Source organism: Rana temporaria, chromosome 2 (genome assembly GCF_905171775.1).
Source record: "Rana temporaria chromosome 2, aRanTem1.1, whole genome shotgun sequence".
Taxonomy (NCBI): Eukaryota; Metazoa; Chordata; class Amphibia; order Anura; family Ranidae; genus Rana; species Rana temporaria.
In genome coordinates this window covers 443834947-443855322 of record NC_053490.1, presented here as the reverse complement: position 1 = coordinate 443855322, position 20376 = coordinate 443834947, and the positions used below count along the sequence as shown (strand labels likewise).

Here is a 20376-nt window from a genome sequence, read left to right as displayed (position 1 = left end):
GGGCTGGTGTTAAACAATGAAAGTCAGATCGTGGCCAGGGCGACCTGTCACACCTCCTTTTGTAGCCTAGGCTAAGAGACTATGTTGTCTATCGATTTCAAGCCTTTTTTTTTTTTTTGCACATGGGTTGGGGGTTAACTGCAGATGTCTAGCCTGGCAATTACAATTCAGAGGGTTGGCATTAAATTGGTATGATTGTAAGCAGCCAGTGAAAGGTCTTAAAGGATGACTAACTGTGATTTCAAGCCGAGCGTGGCGTGATAGAATTGATTGTTTTTACAGCCAGTCTCGCCATTTAAAGCCGCAGTGCTGTATTTATTTTTCCCCCCCTCTCTCGCTTTTGAATTTTATGAAGAACCTTGTGCATAATAGATATTTAAAACAAAATTTGACACTGCCTGAAAAATAACAAGCTTGCTGTGTAACATCAATGCAGATAGGCCGTCGATAAAATAGTTATTGGTCGCAGTCTGCAAGCTGCACCCCCTACAGGGCTTTGTAAAAGGCGCACAGTATTACTGGAGGTTTTCAGCATCATTTAGATGTTAAAAGGTGATTTTTAAAATGTGCACCTGTTATCTTTCGGCTAATGCTTTCCATTGTGCACATAGAAAAAGGGCCATTGGAGGTTCTTTCTAGCAAATTTGGGCATGGATTTCTAGGACAATGAAATAAGCAAAATACTGGAATGACTGTAACTGAAAGTAGCAAGTGAACATTTCATTATTATTGTTTATCTTGTGTGGCAGATTTTAAAGGCATTTAACCACTTAAGACCCGGACCATTATGCAGGTTAAGGACCTTGCCCCTTTTTGCGATTCGGCACTGCGTCGCTTTAACTGACAATTGTCGTGCGACGTGGCTCCCAAACAAAATTGGCGTCCTTTTTTTCCCCACAAATAGAGCTTTCTTTTGGTGGTATTTGATCACCTATGCGGTTTTTATTTTTTTGCGCTATAAACAAAAATAGAGCGACAATTTTGAAAAAAATGCATTTTTTTTACTTTTTGCTATAATAAATATCCCCAAAAAAAAAATGTTTTTTTTTTTCCCCCTCAGTTTAGGCCGATATGTATTCTACCTATTTTTGGTAAAAAAAAATCGAAATAAGCATTTATCGATTGGTTTGCGCAAAATTTATAGCGTTTACAAAATAGGGGATAGTTTTATGGCATTTTTATTAATATTTTTTTTTTTTTTTACTAGTAATGGTGACTGCGACATTATGGCGGACACATCGGACACTTTTGACACATTTTTGGGACCATTGTCATTTTCACAGCGAAAAGTGCTATAAAAATGCACTGATTACTGTGAAAATGACAATGGCAGTGAAGGGGTTAACCACTAGGGAGAGCTAAGGGGTTAAGTGTGCCCTAAGGGAGTGATTCTTTAGGGGGCGTGGCTGTAGGTGTGACGTCACTGATCGTCGTTCCCTATATCAGGGAACAGACGATCTGTGTCACTGCCACACAGAAGAACGGGGAAGGTGTGTTTACACACACCTCTCCCCGTTCTTCAACTCCTGTGACTGATTGCGGGACACCGGTGGCAATCGGGTCCCGCGGGCGCAGTCACGGAGCTTCGGACCGGGTTGCAAGCGCGCCGCCGGCGGCGCGCTCGCGACCCCTCAGCTGGGCTCTTAAGGGCAACGTACAGGTACGTGCCTGTGCCCAGCCGTGCCTTTCTGCCAACGTATATCAGCGGCAAGGGGTCCTTAAGTGGTTAATTAACTACTTGCCGACTAGCCGTCGCTGTTATACGGCGGCAGGTCGGTTCCGCTGCGCGAGGTCACGTAGATGTACGTCACCTCGCGAAGTGGCCACTAGGGGCTCGCCCCTGATCCCGACGCGCGTGCCTGGCGGGTGCGATCACAGACAGTTACACACAGCTCCCGGTCCTGTCAGGGGGGGGAATGACCTATCGTCTGTTCATACAATGTATGAACAGCGATTTGTCATTTCCTCATGTCAGTCCCACCCCCCTTCAGTTAGAACACACCCAGGGAACATGATTAACCCCTTCCTCGCCCCCTAGTGTTAACCCCTTCACTGCCAGTGGCATTTTTATAGTAATCAATGCATTTTTATAGCACTGATTGCTATAAAAATGCCAATGGTCCCAAAAATCTGTCAGAAGTGTCCGCCATAATGTCGCATTACTGATAAAAATCGCTGATCGCCGCCATTACTAGTAAAAAAAAAATATTAATAAAAATGCCATAAAACTATCCCCTATTTTGTAAGCGCTATAACTTTTGCGCAAACCAATCAATAAACGCTTATTGCGATTTTTAACGAAAAATATGTAGATTACATCTCGGCCTAAACTGAGAAAAACATTTCTTTTTTTATATATTTTTGGGGGATATTTATTATATATATATATATATATATATATATATATTATATATATATATATATTATAATATATATTATATTATATTTTCAAAATTGTCACTCTATTTTTGTTTATAGCGCAAAAACCGCAGTGATCAAATACCACCAAAAGAAAGCTCTATTTGTGGGAAGAAAAGGACGCCAATTTTGTTTGGGAGCCACGTCGCACGACCGCGCAATTGTCAGTTATAGCGACGCAGTGCCGAATCGCAAAAAGTGGTCTGGTCATTGACCAGCAACATGGTCCGGGGCTGAAGTGGGTAATACATCAATAAATGTATATTTTAAATGCAAGCATTGTAATTACCTGATTGACCTGGGATCAGCCTCTTGCACTCCCTGTAAAGCAGAGGTTAGACTGGGAGAGAGAGGAACAGCACAGTGATGGGAGGAGAGAACAGAGTAAAATAGAGATGAGCATCCCTGTGCGCTGCTTGTCCTTTCACTATCCAACCATAGGGATCAATTCACTAAGAGTTAAATACCAGCAAATAAAATGCAGCAAATTGGCTTTTGCGGTAAAAGTGCAGTTTTTACGAAGAATTTGCACTAAACAACGAATGCAGCGTTTGTTCGATTGAACGGTAATTACCGATTTTTTTCGTGCAGTAACTTATCGCATTGAGATGGTTGCTAAGGGGAGGGCCGGAAAGCCCATCGCTATTTCCTTAGCAATGGATGACTCATCAGCTGTCAGCAGGTTATCTGCTGACAGCTGAATGTAAAAAAAAATATGCTGGCAATTAAAAATTATGAAAAGATAACAGCATGGGGTCCCTCCCCCCCCCCAATGCAAGCCCTTTGGTGTGGTGTGGATTTTAAGGGGAAACGAAGCATGCAGCCTGGCAAGTCAGGAAAGGGGGGACATGCGAACACCCCCCTTCTTGAATCATACCAGGCAACATGCCCTCAGCATGGTGGGGGGGGGTGCACCCCAAAGCACCTTGTCCCCATTTTGACGGGGACAGGATCTCCAATTACAAATTGGGTCTAAAAAATGCCTCAATGTCTATGAAGGCTCTTCTGCCTTTGCTTACACCCCCAGCCAACTAATTGGAAATGGATGTTTTTTTTTTAAACTGTCATTGGCTTCAAGCTGGTGTGGCTGGTATCTTTTCAGTGCGGAGACCTGCATTCACGGACAAAATGGCCGTCCATAATTATGGAAAGGTCTTTTGGCTGCCAGATCTTCCTACTGCCGTGATATGTTTAAGTGGTTCTAAAGCCTAAACAATCCTGGCATTAAGATAAAAAAATGTTTAGGTTAAAGTAATGCTCCCTCATCCCCTTTATACTTACCAAAGTCCTCATTCGATCCAGAGCTGTGCCTATCTGCAGCGGCTCTCTCCTATTCTCCCCACTCTCGTAGGCTTTGTCACTGGTTCCTGCTGCTGTCAGTCAACTCCTGTGACAAAGGAGCGGGGGGGGGGGGCTGAGCTGCTCTGTCTGTAGTGGACACATGCAGCATGGCTTGGGATTGAAGAAGCTTCCTGTGGTGGCACACAGAGAAGAGGAGGAGCCAGGAGTGCCGCTGGGGACCTGAGAAGAGGAGGATCGGGGCCATCTCTATTGCACAGAGCAGGTAAATATAAACCTGTTTTGTTATTTACAGTGATTGTAAATTCCTTTTTTTTTTCTTTTTTAAATAACAAACATGTTATACTTGCCTCCTCTGTGCAGTGGGTTTTGCACAGGGCAGCCCAGATCTTCCTCTTCTTGGGTCCCTCTTCGCTGCTCCTGGCCCCTCCCTCCTGTCGAGTGCCTCCACAGCAAGCAGCTTGCTATGAGGGCAGCCTAGCTGCAGCTTTGTGTGTCCATTCAGACATGCAGCTGCAGTTCGGCCCCACCCGCTCCTGATTGGCTACTGACTTTGATAGCTGCGGGAGCCAATGGCGCCATTGCTGTGTCTCAGCCAATTAGGAGGGAGAGTCCCAGATGGCCGAGGGATTCCTGGACATCGCTGAAAAGAGATGGGGCTCTGGGAAGTATTAGGGGGTGTTGGGGAGGCTGCTACACACAGAAGGGTTTTATTCTTAATGCATAGAATGCATTAAGATGATAAAACCTTCTGACTTTACAACTCCTTTTAAAGGTTACCAGTTTAGCGTTAGAGAAGGTCTTGTGCTAGAATTACTGCTCTCGCTCTAACATTCGCTGTAACACTTCACATGGGTGGTGCGAACGCCGTTTACATATATAGGCGCAACTTAAGCATACGTTCACTTCCTTTTTAAAAAACATTTACACTGTTCCTTTAAAAAAAAAATAGCACTTTTATTCCTATTACAAGAAATCTAAATGTCCCTTGTAATAGAAATAAGGCATGACAGGTCTAGTTTATGGAGACATCTGGGGTTTATGAGACCCTAGATATCTTTTCTATCTTGGAAAGAATTAAATTCATTTAAAAAAAAAAACATTGATCTCTGCTTTTCAGAGAAAAAAAAATGGTAGTGTTTACAGCTTCCAGCCTCCCAGGGTCATAGAGATGGCCGGGGACAAACTGGTCCATGGCCAGCTCTATGATAATCCACCCTGGATCGGTAATTCAGCTTCCCGATTGCACTTGAGAGCCTGGAAAGGCACCATGGCCTCTAAAGCAGCAGATAAATCTCAGGTTTAATCTGCTGCTATACAAGCCAGTGTTCTATCGGATAGTGCCCACTATCGAGAATTGCCCGGAACGAGCTGCGAATGCGCCGTACAGAACAGCACAACAGCTGATTATAAGATCAGCTGTGGTGATGGCGAGCCTGCGCACAATAGCCGATGGAAGACATTTTTTTTTTAGATTGTGCCTCGCGCTGCCGAGGAGTATTCGTGACGGTGAGGGGCGGATTTGTTTTGCAGCACTGCACATCATTTAAAAATCCGCCCCCAACATGTACAAATCCGCCCCTTACCGACATGATCAATCCAACACAAAAATTTCTTCAGTCAGCTATTGTCTACAGGTGCCGTCACAACAGCTGATGGTAAAATCAGCTGTTGTGCTGTTCCGTGCGGCGCATGCGCAGCTCATCCAGGGCACTTCTCGATAGCAGGCACTATCCGATAGAACACCGGCAATGGCTTGAAGCCACAACAGAAACCGAAAGGGAAGAAATCCTTGTTTCCAGTTTTTGACATCGCACAGTAATGGGGGGGGGGGGGGGCGCAAAATGAGTTAATTTCACTATGTACAGGGAAGCGAATACCGCTGGTGGCATCCTTACTGGGCCCCCCCACCCCCCGATTGCTCAGGAGAGCCCGGGAAATGTGGTGTTGAGAGCTTCTTAGGATTACTTTTACAGTGAAGGGAATCGCCAGCTGAACAAAAATTATATCTCTGATATAGCTGCAGCAATACTGGAGATATCACCCTTCCAGTCCAGCGGCGTTCCAGTACATCGCTGGTCCGCAGGCTGAGCTAAACATTAACCACTTTTCTAAACCTTTTTAACGCACCTTTTCAGATAACATTTTGGTCTCGGGGAACCCCTGCCAATAACTACAATATCTACTGCTTCTAGCACATTTCTATAGTCCACAGGAGACCCGCTGATGATGCTGGGTCCTCTGCTTGTTCTCTAGCTCTGTCTGGAGCTCCCAGCAGTCACACAGGAAGAACACATACAAGTTGTAAAATAAACAGTTTGTATTGGCAAACCAAAGTAGGAAAAGCGGCACAGTAAATCAATAGTTTAACATTAACATATAACAATATAACAGATACCATGCAGTCAACCCAATGTTCCTCTAGGAGTGAACTCAATATGTACTGCAGTACTAAGCATAAATAATAGCCCTCCAATAGAGAAATGATGCTCTCTCAAGTGCCTGAAATGGGCTAACAATAAATGTGACAATCTAGTTCACTTGAGGACTCTCAGAACAGAGGTACTAGGCTTAGGCTTGAGAGTTTGACACACTACTCAGCCCAACTCTGTCTCCAGGTAGGCCACAAAGTCTGGACAGTTCTGAGTGTTGGCTTCTGCCGACTCAGGGGGCCCTTTAACATTGCGTGCATAAACAGTGGTGTTTTGCGGGACAGAAAGTTCAGGGACAAGAGGATGTCAGGTTGCCCTCAGCCAATGGGTATGCACCTTTAAGAGCAGCGGGGAAATGTAGGTACATGCAAAGGAGTTTGGAATGCACTGTGAACAGGGGAGGAGTTAAAGCGTTTGTTACCCCAAAACGTGCACAGCCTGTCACTGGGAAGCTCAGTGTGCTGCTGCTTCTCCTCCCCCCAGCTCTTATGCAGCTGAGAACAGAGGGAATGTCATGTGATCACTTATAAAAAGGGAAATGGTATGTTTAATGTATTTTTATATATATATGCAAAAATGTTTTGCCTTTTATTTCTATTTTAAACTGAATATGTTGTTTTACAAGGCCATCGTTTAGGTTTAGAACTCTTGCAGTGTAAAAAGGGGTATAAACAGCAGCCTGGGATTGTAGCAACTCTGAAAACTGTCTTTTGATCTTAAAGTTTTTTGATTCCAGTGGGAAGAGGCAACAATAGAGCATTTTTACTTTCTCTTAGAGTAACCAAATGAATGTAGGGAGAAGATACTCCCTGGGCCTGATTTGCAAAGGGGAATCACATATTCGTAATATTAAAGTCTTGCTTTTTTTTGTTTAAAAATAACAAACATGTCATACTTACCTGCTCTGTGCAGTGGTATTGCACAGAGCAGCCTGAATCCTCCTCTTCTTGGGTCCCTCTTCTGTGCTCCTGGTCCCTCATTTAGACATGGAGCCCCAAATCTGATTGGCTAGCTGACTTTGACAGCAGCGGGAGCCAATCTCAGACGGCTGAGACACTCGTGGACATCGCTGGACAGAGAGGGACCTCAGGTAAGTGTTGGGGGGGCTGCTGCACACAGAAGGCGTTTTATCTTAATGCATAGATTGCATTAAGATAAAAAAACCTTCTGCCTTTAGAACCGCTTTAAAGCTGTTAAGTGTGTCCAAGACCCTCTCACCTAATCCTATTGTGGCAGTCTCTGGATGCTGGAGCACTCTCTCTGCATGGTGGGCAAAGAAGCAGCAGTTCCAGCTAATGACCGCACCACCTCAGATCCTCTCAGTAGCTTGACATTCAGCTTAACAGCCCATTCTTCAAACTCCGTATTGGCTGTGTTAGATGAGGTCCAGTCAGGTCTAGTCTAACTCGGCTTAGCTCTCCCCTCTACCTTTCCAATTGGAACACCTCTTTCCAACTGCTTAGCTTCGTCCAAGGTTTTTTATTTTATCTTTCCTTTTTTTGCTGGTCCTTGTGGGCCTTGTAATTGCAACCCCAGCTTAACTGTATGCAGGGTCCCACTTCAAGATTACATTTCCCAGAATGCTCTGGGCACTTGTATTAAAACCATGGCCAAGCAAAACAGCGAACACTGCCATCTTGTGGGCAAATAGAGTTCTGCATTCCCAGTAACAATGCCCAGTATTATATTACCGTTATAGTTAGTGAAAAAAATTCTCCTTATATTTGTGATAAGTAAGAGGAATCCATCCAAAAGATAGCTGACAAAAACATAATTGGTTTCCTTGTTTAGTTATCCGAGGAGTAGACATTGCTCAAAGAACCTCTAGGCTCTGGCGGAATCCTGGTTGAGAAAGATTGGTCTGGCCTTTTGATCAGAGAGACCTTGCTTTAAACTTCTGTTAGAGCTGGAACAGTTATTAAGAGAGGACTTGCCACTGAGGTGTATTGTACTTCACAGAAGTCATCTCTCCTTGCAACAACTCTGTAAGTTATACAACCGTCCCTTTAATACGGCAGCTTTTGCTTTAGTAACATAATAGAGGCAAAAAAGTATTTCCAGTAGGATTGCAGGCTTGGTTGCGTTTCGGGCATAAGCACATTGCTAGTTTTGGGTATAAGTGAAGTGTTTGTATACTTAAGCAGACTCAGGCAGATCTCTAACATGATGTACCTGAAGTTCCTGAGTTTAAAGTAGAATTAAAGGCAAAAGTTTTTTTTGAGAGGGTGGTTTGGATAGAGTGGAGAGAGATTAGAACACCTATCAGGTTTTTGTTGCGGTCTTTGTCCCCATTATAGAGGTTCACCCTCCATGTTAACCCTATTTACCTTTATTACTGAATGTGCAAGAAAAAAAAATTGAGTGTTTGCCAAAACAGGAATAGACGGGAAGTCTTTAAACAGGTGTGTAGTGTCATATTCTGCTCCCTATCACAGAATGCTCCGGAAGTAAAGTTTTGTCGCCGCCATCTTGCTACACCCCACACTCCTGCACAGTAATGATAGAGTGAGAAGGGGGGCAAGCTGACATCTTGTTACACCCACCAGAGTTTTAGATTTCAGTTATTTTCAACACAAAACGGAGCTTATATGCTTAAATACAGTATTTGGAAATCCGACGGACTGTTTAAATAGTACATTTTAAAAGCCGCAGCAAACCTGCTGACCTTCCATGGTTGCTAATGTGACAGAACACCTCTGATTTTCACATTTCACATGTAAACAGTCCGTCGGATTTCCAAACACTGTATTTAAGCATATAAGCTCCGTTTTGTGTTGAAAATAACTGAAATCTAAAACTCTGGTGGGTGTAGCAAGATGTCCGCTTGCCCCCCTTCTCACTCTATCATTACTGTGCAATGGTGTGGGGTGTAGCAAGATGGCGGCAACAGAACGTCACTTCCGGAGCAATCTGTGATGAGGAGCCGAATGTGACAATACACTGGCACACGTTCACATTAACCACTTGCTTACTGGGCACTTAAACACCCCTCCTGCCCAGACGATTTTTCAGCTTTCAGCGCTCTCACACTTTGAATGACAATTACTCAGTCATGCAACACTGTACCCAAATAATTTTTTTGTCCTTTTTTTCATACAAATAGAGCTTTCTTTTGGTGGTATTTGATCACCTCTGGGTTTTTTATTTTTTGCGCTATTAATGAAAAAAAACGATTGATTTTTTCTTAGTTTCTGTGATAAAATTTAGCAAATTTATTAAAATTTCTTCATCAATTTTGGCCACAATTTATACTGCTACATGTCTTTGATAAAAATAACCCAAAATTTTGGGAAATTATTTGGTCTGTGTGAAAGTTTGAGTCTACCAGCTATAGTGCAAATCATAAAAAATTATCACATCTGATCACACCTGATGTACTGAAGGCCTATCATTTCTTGAGACCCTAACAAGCCAGGAAAGTACAATTGCCCCCCAAATAACCCCTTTTTTGGAAAGTAAACTTTGCAAGGTATTTATTAAGAGGCATGGTGAGTTATTTGAAGTTGTAATTGTTTCCCACAATACTTTGCAAAATTAAGATTTTTATTTTTTATTTAAAAATGTTTTTAAAATTGTCATTGTAATAGCTTATTTCTCTCACATGGCATGTGCATACCACAAATGACACCCCAAAATACATTCTGCTACTCCTCCTGAGTAAAACGATACCCCATGTGTGAGACTTTTTCACTGCCTGGCCACATACAGAGGCCCAACATGCAGGGGGCGCCATCAGGGGTTTTAGGAGCATAAATTGCACATCTAACTAGTTGACTACCTATTACACATTTGAAGGCCCTGGAACACCAGGACAATGAAATTACCCACAAAATGACCCCATTTTGGAAAGCTAACACCCCAACGTATAATCTATGAGGCATAATGAGTCTTTTGAACGGTTCATTTTTTTCCAGAAGTTTTTGGAACGCTTTTTTTTTACACAAAGTTGTCTGTTTCTAAGATATTTCCAACACATAGCATTTAGATAGCAAAAATGACACCCCAAAATACATTCTGCTACTCCTGAGTACAACGATACCACATGTGTGAGACTTCTACACAGCCTGACCACATACAGAGATCCAACATGCAAGGAACACCGTCAGGTGTTCCAGAGACACATAGCATGCACATACCAAGAATTACACCCCAAAATACGTTATGCTGAGCAAAGCGTGAACAAAAGATTACCTGTGGTAATAGTAGCGCAGTTCTACACAGCAGGATAGCACTGGTCCAGACAGCAGGCAGGGACTTGGTCAGCATTTAAGCAACGGCATACACAATTGTCCAGGCAGGGATACTGTCCCGTCAGGGTTAGTGCAGGTGGTCAGTTCATGCAACGGGCAGAGGCATGATGGCATAGGTCCTACAGGCAGCAGGCAGAAGTAGGGCCTCGTTCAGGACAGAATGGGGACAGGGGTAGAGGCTTCTCCCACCCAAATCTCTTTGAAGCCTCCGGGCAACCAGACCCTAATCTAGGATGAGAAAACCAAAAAAAATTGTTTTCTTCATCCAGAAAAACTTTTCTGGAGCCCCTCACATATGCGAGACCCCTGTGTTGAATCCCACTAGTCCAGTAGCAGGGTACAAGATCAGTCCATGAGGCAGGCAAAAACATGGTCAAACAGTCCAACTTCAGTTCCAGATCAGGCAGAGTCATTACAGAATCGTTAGGCAGAAGAATGGTCGAAAAAACAGTCCAGGGTCAGTTCCAGATCAGGCAGAGGTATTACAGAATCGTTAGGCAGAATCGTGGTCAAAAAACAAGCCAGGGTCAGTTACAGAGCAGGCAGTGGCATAAGGGGTGTGAAGGCAGGAACGGAGGATTAATAATTTAGTTTGGTATGGTAACGGCGAAAACAGTCAGTTACACAGAGGCCTGGTTGGGAAGGACAATCGTCACAATGGTAAGATGTGTCTCGTCTGACTCCTTCACTGGCACACACCTTACATCTTTTTTGACGTTGTCGGCCTGTTTCTGTGGGAGGGACTTTATCGGGAAAATGACGCTCGGCGAGTCGACTTAAAACATCAGATCGGATGGTTTAGGGTGCATCGTTCGGGGAAAATAAGGGCAGTGATAAGGTCCTCTTGGTAGCCAAGGAAGCGTTTGGGGTTTTGGGTGGAGTTGCAGTAAATTACACATGAATTATATATGGCCAATTGAAAAAAATAAATGGCAACTTTTTTGTACCAATGGTACGTCCGCCTTGTGGCAAGATAGGGTTCAAGCATCTGGTCATTGAAGTCGACCCCCCCCCCCCCCCCCATAAACAAATTGTAGTCCTGGATGCATGTGGGCTTTCGGATGGTGGTGCCACGCCTTCTGCGGATTTCAACTACGGTATCATTATGGATGGAAGATAACATGTACACGTCTCTTCTGTCCTTCCACTTCACTGCCAGAACCTCCTTGTTTAGCAGACTTACCCGATTCTCCTCTCCTCCGGTTATTTCTGATGGTGCCACATGCTGGCGTCTGCTTCTGGTGCAGGTTGTGGTACAGAGGAAGAGAGGTGTAAAAGTGGTATCCTTTTTCCAATAGGGGGTTAATGAGTTCCCAAACAATTTTGCCACTTGATCCCAAGTAGTCTGGGCAATTAGGGGGATTCAGTTGGGTGTCCTTGCCTTCGTACACTCTGAAGGCATACAGGTACCCTGTGACTCGGTCACACAATTTGTACACCTTCACACCATAGCGGGCTCTTTTGCTGGGGATAAATTGTTTTATTTGAAGCCTGCCACTAAATTTAATAAGGGACTCATCCACACAGATGTGTTGGTCCAGGGTATACAATTGGGGGAATTTCTCAGAAAAATAATTCAGTAAGGGCCGAATTTTGAAAAGCCTGTCATGATTTGGGTAATTTCGGGGATGGCACTGGGTATTATAGTTAAAATGTAGGAATCTCATGATGGCGAAGTATCGGGATCTGGGCATTACGCCGGAGAAGATTGGCATGTGGTAGATGGGGTTTTTGGACCAAAAGGAACGTGAAGTGTTTTTTGAGTTGAGTCCCATACATAATGTGAGGCCTAAAAATGTTTTCAACTCCTCCACCGTAAGGTCTCTCCACTGGAAGGGACGGGCATGATATGACGTGGGATTATTTGCAACAAATTGCTGTGCAAATAGGTTGCACTGGGCCACAATTCCGGATAGCATGTCCTCTGTAACATGAGGTTAAAATAATCGATTGGGGAAAAATTCTCCGTGTCCACCTGGATTGCTGGCTGGGCAGTAAAAGGGGGAATGTTGGCTTCTCCTGAATTAGGAGGAAGCCACAAGGGGTTCTGAAGGGCATAGGGAAGGCTGGCATGGGTCCTTGACCTTTCTTGCCGAGGCACTGCGGTGCTGGTGGATGGCACTGCGGTGCTGGTGGATGGTACTTCGGTGCTGGTGGATGGCACTGCAGTTCTGGTGGATGGCACTGCCTCCTCACCAGAATGCCTTCGTTTAGCGGGCCGGCTATCTTCCTCCTCTGAGTCATTCAGTGTTGCGCTACTGAAGGCTGGCTCATAATTGATGTCAAAATCAGAATTGGAAATTGAAATGGAATCTGAAAGAGAGAGCTCCATGTTGCTCTCGTCGGGCGCGGAAAGAATTTGGTATGCCTCCTCGACGGAATAGGATCTTTTTGGCATGGTTGCTGGTGCGACTACACAGGTGTGTGCTAAGCCTTCACTGATGGGCACTGATGAGGTGGAGCAGATGGGCACTGATGAGGTGGAGCAGATGGGCACTGAGGAGGTGGAGCAGATGGGCACTGAGGAGGTGGAGCAGATGGGCACTGAGGAGGTGGAGCAGATGGGCACTGAGGAGGTGGAGCAGATGGGCACTGAGGAGGTGGAGCAGATGGGCACTGAGGAGGTGGAGCAGATGGGCACTGATGAGGTGGAGCAGATGGGCACTGATTGGGCGGAGCAGATGGGCACTGATGAGGCGGCACAGATGTGCACTGACTAATTGCACAGATGGGCACTGATTGGCACAGGTGGGCACTGAGGTGGCACAGATGAGGCGGCACAGATGAGGCGGTACAGGTGGGCACTGATTGGCGGCATAGGTGGGTACTGATTGGCGGCACAGGTGGGCACTGATGAGGTGGCACAGGTGGGCACTGTGCAGATTAGCACAGGTGAACACAGATCCTTTGGGGACTGGGATGACTCGCAGTATCACTTTTGTATCACTCACAGTATCACTATGTAACACTTTATCACTCACAGATGTTTCTCCCTCCTCACACGCTGTCTCTGTGTGAGGAGGGAGAGGCGGCAATGAGAGATGATCTCATATGTTTACATTTGAGATCATCTCTCATTGGCCGCACAGATCGCATAGCAAACGGCCACTCTGATTGGCCGTTCACGGCGATCTGTGATTGGCTGTGTCGACGGGACACGGCCAGCACAGAATTTCCCCGCTGCGCGCTCGGGGAACGAGCAAAGGGGCGGACGTCAAGCGGTTAAAGTTTATTTTTTTCACTTTCTATTTTGGTTATGGGACAGGAAGTGGAGGGAAATTCCCCCAATGGGAAACAGCTGGTTAAAACAACGTGACAGTGGTTGATAGCCCTCCCTTACTCTATACTTTAAAAAATTCTGCCTTCAAATCTACTTTACCTCCTTTCAACCCCTGACTGTGTTGCAATGTGCTACAACAGCACATTACTCAGTGTACCAAGATCTACTTCATTCCACAATACCACAGAATGTAGCTACAACATCACAGGAGCAGAACCAACTGAAAACAAACATTCTTGTCTGAACAGCTGAAGAGGGAAAGCAAAAATATACAATTGTGTTCTGACTCTGCCGTGCCCATTTCCTCCTGGATATTCTTGGTAAATTAAAAGCAGCGGGAACATTTTGTAAACTAACATGGTTTTCTAACAATAGCTTATATAGAAATTGAGTAAAATTCATCTCTCATCAAAGGATCTTGTGTACCATGCTGAAGGCCGTTCTGTTCAAGGACCAAAACAGAAATCACGTGTTTATTTTTTGATTTGTCATACTAAATCAGCCGCAATGAAAGCGTTTTATTGTAACAATCTTTTTTCATGTTTCTATCTTTGTGAGGCGTGTCTGCTCAGCATGTGGACATGCATAATATTGTATTATCAGCACATGTGTCTATGGCTTAATCTGTAAGATTAAAGCGGATGTTCCGCCAAAAAAAATATATTAAAAGCCAGCAGCTACAAATACTGCAGCTGCTGACTTTTAATATTAGGACACTTACCTGTCCTGGAGTCCAGCGGCGTCCGCAGCAGATGACGAGCGATCGCTCGTCACCCTGCTGCTCCCCCCTCCATCCATGCTGAGGGAACCAGGAAGTGAAGCGCTGCGGCTTCACTGCCCGGTTCCCTACGGCGCATGCGCGAGTCGCGCCGCGCCCGCCGATTGGCTCCCGCTGTGTGCTGGGAGCCGAGTGTTCCCAGCACACAACGGGGGGGCGACGGGATGTGACGCAATGCCCGTCTTTTGCCCGTGAATGCCGGGCCGGAAGTGGGTGCAAATACCTGTCTTTAGACAGGTATCTGCACCCCCCTCCCCCCTGAAAGGTGTCAAATGTGACACCGGAGGGGGGGAGGGTTCCGATCAGCGGGACTTCACTTTAGGGTGGAGAACCGCTTTAAGATTGTTGGCTAAAATCACCCTCATCTTATTCTTCAAGTCCCAAAAAAAACTGTTGATTCACAAGGGTTACTTGAAGGAGGACCTGCATTCAGATATTAACCTATCTTGGTAGTCTTGCTGGGATGGATAAGTTACAAGCAACAGAATACGTGAAATACTTAAATTCCTTAGATAAATGTCTTCTGTAGATTCTCCTCACCAATTTAGGTGTTTTTCATTTTTTTTTATTTATTTAGGGTGTTTAATTATGTATAGAGTTAGTGATATGTCACTTTAGAGCAATATTTTTTTGTATTGCTATTTTGTGTGTATCTTACTTTGAGTTGCAGCTTATTGTTAGGTTTGTTTCCAGCGCAGTTTTTCTTTTTTCTGATCTCTTTTTAAAGATGGGATAAGTGATCAGGCTGTCCCCTGCAGCAGCATATTTTTGAGGATGGTATTTATAAATACACCGCAGCAAGTCTGTTAACATTTGACCTACCCACACTAGTTGGTTTGGAAAGATGGTATTTTACCACCTCAATACCGGGCACTTTCACCCCCTTCCTGCCCAAGCCATTTTTCAGCTTTCAATGCTGTCACAATTTGAATGACAATTGCGCGGTCATGCTACACTTTACCCAAATTACATTTTAATTATTTTTTTCCCACAAATAGAGCTTTCTTTTGGTGGTATTTGGTCACCTCTGCATTTTTTTTTTCTCGCTATAAACAAAAAAAGAGCGACAATTAAAACAAAAAAGCAATATTTTTTACTTTTTGCTATAATAAATATCCCCAAAAATATATAAAAAAAAAAAAAATTTTCCTCAGTTTTGGCCAATACGTATTATTCTACATATTTTTGGTAAAAAAAAAAATCGCAATAAGCGTATATTGATTGGTTTGCGCAAAAGTTATAGCGGCTACAAATAGGGGTTCGATTTATAGCATTTTTTTTTTTTTTACTAGTAATGGCGGCGATCAGTGATTTTTATCATGACTGTGATATTGCAGCGGACACTTTTGACACAATTTTGGGACCATTCACATTTATACAGTGAACAGTGCTATAAATATGCACCGATTACTGTGTAAATGTGACTGGCAGGGAAGAGGTTAACACTAGGGGGCCATCAAGGGGTTAAATGTGTACCCTAGTGAGTAATTCTAACTGTAGGGGGAGGGGACTCACTGGGGGAGGTGACCGATCTGTGTCCCTATGTACAAGAGACACGTTATCGGTCTCCTCTCCCTGACAGGATGTGGATCTCTGTGTTTACACACAGAGATCCATGGTCCTGCTCAGTTACTGGGCAATCGCGGGTGCCCGGTGGACATCGCGGCCGCTAGGCACGCACATCGGGTGCCAAGTAACGCGGCAGGTGTGCACACCCCCTAGTGGCTCTGCAAGGTGAGGACGTCATATGACGTCCTCTCAGAACAAGAGCACCATTGTGCCGCCGTCGATTGACGGCGGCTGGTAGTAAAATAGTTAAAGCCAAAAATGTTGTTTTCCACCTAGTGCTCCCTTAGTGAGATTTATCCTCACTTCCTGTCCAACTGACAACTTTTTACTAGACAGACTGAAAATTTTGTAAAAAAAACGTTTTCTTTGTTTCAGTTATAAAATGTTGTAAATAAGTATGTTTTCTCCTGCACTGATGAGGCAGTACTGATGGGCACTGATAAGGCAGTACTGATGATGGGAACTGATGAGGTGGCACTGATGATGGGAACTGATAGGCGGCACTGATATGCAGCACTATTAGGTGGCACAGATGGGCACTGAAAACTGCACTGATTGGTACTTGTGGGTGGCACTGATAGGTGGGCTGTGATGGGCACTGATAGCTGGCACTAATGAACACTAATAAATGGCACTGATGGTACTGATGGGCATCACTGCTATGAAGGCACTTGCAGGTATTGCTGATGGGCACACATTGGCATCATATGTGGGCACACATTGGCATCATACGTGGGCACATATTGGCATCCCTGGTGGTCATGGGTGGCCTACTTGGTGGTCATCAGTGGTGGTCATCCTCGGGGGGGGGGGGGGCTGAGCTCATAAAAAATCAGCACAGACCCCCCCCCCTGTCAGGAGAGTAGCCATTTGGCTCTCCTCTACTCGAGTCTGTCAGACGCGAGTAAGGAAAAGCCGATACACAGCTCTTCCTGTTTACATTGTGACCAGCTGTGATTGGACACAGCTGATCACGTGTTAAAGAGTCTCCGCCAGAGACTGTTCACCTAGATAGGAGTTACGATGTGTCAGAATGACACACCACAACAGCGATCGCCGCTCTGTGCTCCCCCGCGGGAGTGTGTCAGCTTGTTATCCTTGTTTCATGTCATCGCCTTTTTGTTAATCTAGCTAAGTTTGCCTCTAGGTGGTGTCCTACACATCTTTGATCGAACATGACAGACTGTAAATGCTAATGTAAACTTTCCAGCAGGCAAGGTACAGGATGTGTTTCTGTCCACATGGAACTGAAATAAGTGACCATGTGCAAAAACCTGGCGTGTATATGTTTGTGTAATAGTGGCCTGTGGTTAGGACTAAATTGTATGGTACATAATGCTTTTTTATAGGCCGAGGATGCCCATTCGTTGGACATTTCTTATCTGTTTATATACATTATTCTCATTGTGTTAGTGTATACCATAAACTGTATTTAAAAATGTATGGCCTTCTCTATATATTGTAAATATCTGAAGTTTATAGCAGTATTTTATATGTGAGCAAGCATGGGGTGGCGAAAGACATGTATTTGGTATTCTTTTCTCTGGCACCATCTAGTGGCCCTTTTACAGCTGTACACTCCTAGAAAAGATTTGCCCTGCTATCTTCACACTTGAAAGAATGTAAACCATTTCTTTTTATAGATAATTACTTTTATTCATGTTTCAGGTTGTTATCTGAGAAAATCTTTAAAAGCTAGTAGTTTTGAATGTTTTTCTGATTTTCTTTTCCAGGCTCCACCCTCCAAAAAAAGAAAATTGGAGAAGCCACGCAAGCCCATGATGTTTACTATGCTGGAGACAACCGTGCTAATGCTGAAGGAAAAATTTAATGGCTCCCAGAACCCAACTCCCAGCTATGTGGCTGTGGTCACAGGCTTTCTAAAAAAGATTCTTACAGATCTAAAGGTGAAAACCTCAGTGGACAGCTGTGAGCAAGAAAATACACAGACATAATAACAGTATCCAGTGCCAAGCTGCAGCTTTTAGAACAAGTTCAATAGATTTTTGTATTAGAAAAAAAAAAAGAGGCATATAATCAAGGGAGATAGAACCAATTTTGCCTGTGTAGAAAGCATTAGTATGACCTCATCAAAAGAAATACCAGTGTGACTTATTGATCCTATTGCTTTGATCAGGAGGAATTTTTTTTTCAACCTCAAGGTTTTTTTGCTTTCCTCTGTTGTAGTGTGGGTTTAGGGTTCTAAGGATGCAAGGTTTTTATTTTTATTTTGTTTGTCTTTTTAATCCTGATGAACATGTTCTGTTTTACCATAACAATATTATCTGAACAACATTTTTTATTTTTAGCCGGCAGGTGCAGCACTTGGTTTCTTTTCATATATTTATAATGCCTTTCTCGTGTAATATGTTTGTTGTAAATATAACAAAAAAAATTATCTAAACATTCGTTTCAAATCTTACAAATGTGGTAACAAGAGTTCTGAAAGGATAAAATCTGTTGATAAATAAAATGCCAGTAAGACCACCAATATTGTGTTCTCACAAAAACAATAACTAAATAGAGAGCAGAATAACTTATGGAAGACTGTCAGGCCCCGTACACACGTCCGAGGAACTCGACGTGCCAAACACATAGAGTTCCTCGTCAAGTTCAGTGTTGAAGCCGCCGAGGATCTTGGCGGGCCGACTTTCCTCATTGAACAACGAGGAAATAGAGAACATGTTCTCTATTTGGCCCGACAAGTTCCTCGTCGGCTTCCTCGCTGAAAAGTGTACACACGACGAGTTTCTCGGCAGAATCCAGCTCCGATCGAGTTTCTGTCTGAATTTTGCCGAGAAACTCGATCGTGTGTACGGGGCCTCAGTTTAAGTGCACCACCATTGGGGGTATTTCTCGGGCGGATAAAGTATCAAATTAATATTGTATGTAGAGATATTTAAACCTGATTTTCTTTGTCCGCCAGGTTGAGCATAAACCTATGACTTGTGGGAAAGAAGAAGAGAGCTTATTTCTTACAGCAATTGAAAACTCCTGGGTCCATAACCGCAGAAAGAAAAGGAACCAAATCAGACAGCTTAGAGAGTTGCCTCGTGCTCCTGAGGTGGATTTCAGGCACATGAGTAAAATTGAGACACCGACACTAAAGGAAGATTCACGGAAAGATGTCCAAACACCAGAGGCATCTGGAGCCCCTGAGGATAAAATTAAATCTACTCCAGACTTCAGTAGTGCAACATCTGCATCCTCCGATCCAGACCCCATGCAACATCCAGACGATACCAATCCAGAGTCTATTGGGGAAGAAACCTTGGTATTATCTGATGAAGCCAAGGACACCTCACGCTCTCAGAATACTGAAACAGATGATCCTGATTCTACTAAAGAACTGAACCAGATTACAGGAGAGGGGTCACAGCCAGTTCAGGGCAATGGTTCTCCTTTTCTTTTTAAATGCATGCTGAATGTAAAAAAGGAGGCTTCTAATGTGTTGGTTGAAATGTACTGGGTGGAGGGACAAAACAAGGACTTAATGAACCAGCTGTGTACCTACCTACGCAATCAACTTTGTAGACTTGCAAGCAGCTAGCTTCTTTTCCACAATCCACGAAGAGAGAAATCTATATTTTTTTCTTATATTTGTAACATTTTTATGCAATTTATTAAATTCTTTTTGGTCATCCACACCAATACTTAAACTTCTCATGGTCTTCAGCTTGTCAGATATAAAGATCAATGTGTGCCATATGCTATGTGATTCTAGCAAATTAATCAAACATCACTTGCTATAATCATGTGGTTTGTGGTCTTTTCATTCTTAGGTGTAAAAAATCTGCTAGAAAAAGTTGTCATTTCAAAATACTCTATTTAAAATGGTGGTACTGGGGTAAGAACTGTTGAAGTCATGAGTGAAACCTTTGACCAGTACAGGTGCTTAAAATTAATTTCAGGAATTGTAATTTCTTTCTCTTCTATTGACTGAAACAGGAATTTTGTCACCTTTAGGTTACAGTATACCACAGGAGGTTTTGGACTGCAAGTCGGCCCATTATAACGCAAGACTTAATTGCCCATGGTACGAAGATGTGAACGTTATTTGAGCAGCAGGAGTTGCGGAGATGTGCACTGTAATGAGCTGACAGGCAGGGAGGGGAGCAGGAAGAGAGGACAGAGGAGACTGAGGCTGTGGATAACGGAGGCACGTAAACTGACCACGGTGTAAGGGCTCAGCAGCCAAAATACACTGTGGGCAGTTTACAAAGAGGAGGGCATAGCCAGGCACGATCAGACAGGTGTTACAGGGGGCCAAATGACACAGCACAAGCACTGTGCTGTATAACATGCTTAAAGGAACAGGATTTTTTTTTTTCCTTGGGTTAACAAACGCTT

At 43.9% G+C, this 20376-nt stretch overlaps 1 protein-coding gene across 1 annotated transcript in view; it reads left to right on the top strand.

The window, feature by feature from the left end:
- The window catches only part of METTL16 (methyltransferase like 16), a 134001-nt gene extending 114313 nt beyond the window's left edge, over positions 1 to 19688 (top strand). The window contains exons 9-10 of the mRNA XM_040338445.1: positions 17760 to 17933; positions 18953 to 19688. Of these exons, the coding sequence (XP_040194379.1) occupies positions 17760 to 17933; positions 18953 to 19576 (798 nt within the window). The 3' untranslated portion in view covers positions 19577 to 19688. The remainder of the gene's footprint in view (positions 1 to 17759; positions 17934 to 18952) is intronic.
- The last annotated feature ends 688 nt before the right edge of the window (positions 19689 to 20376 follow it).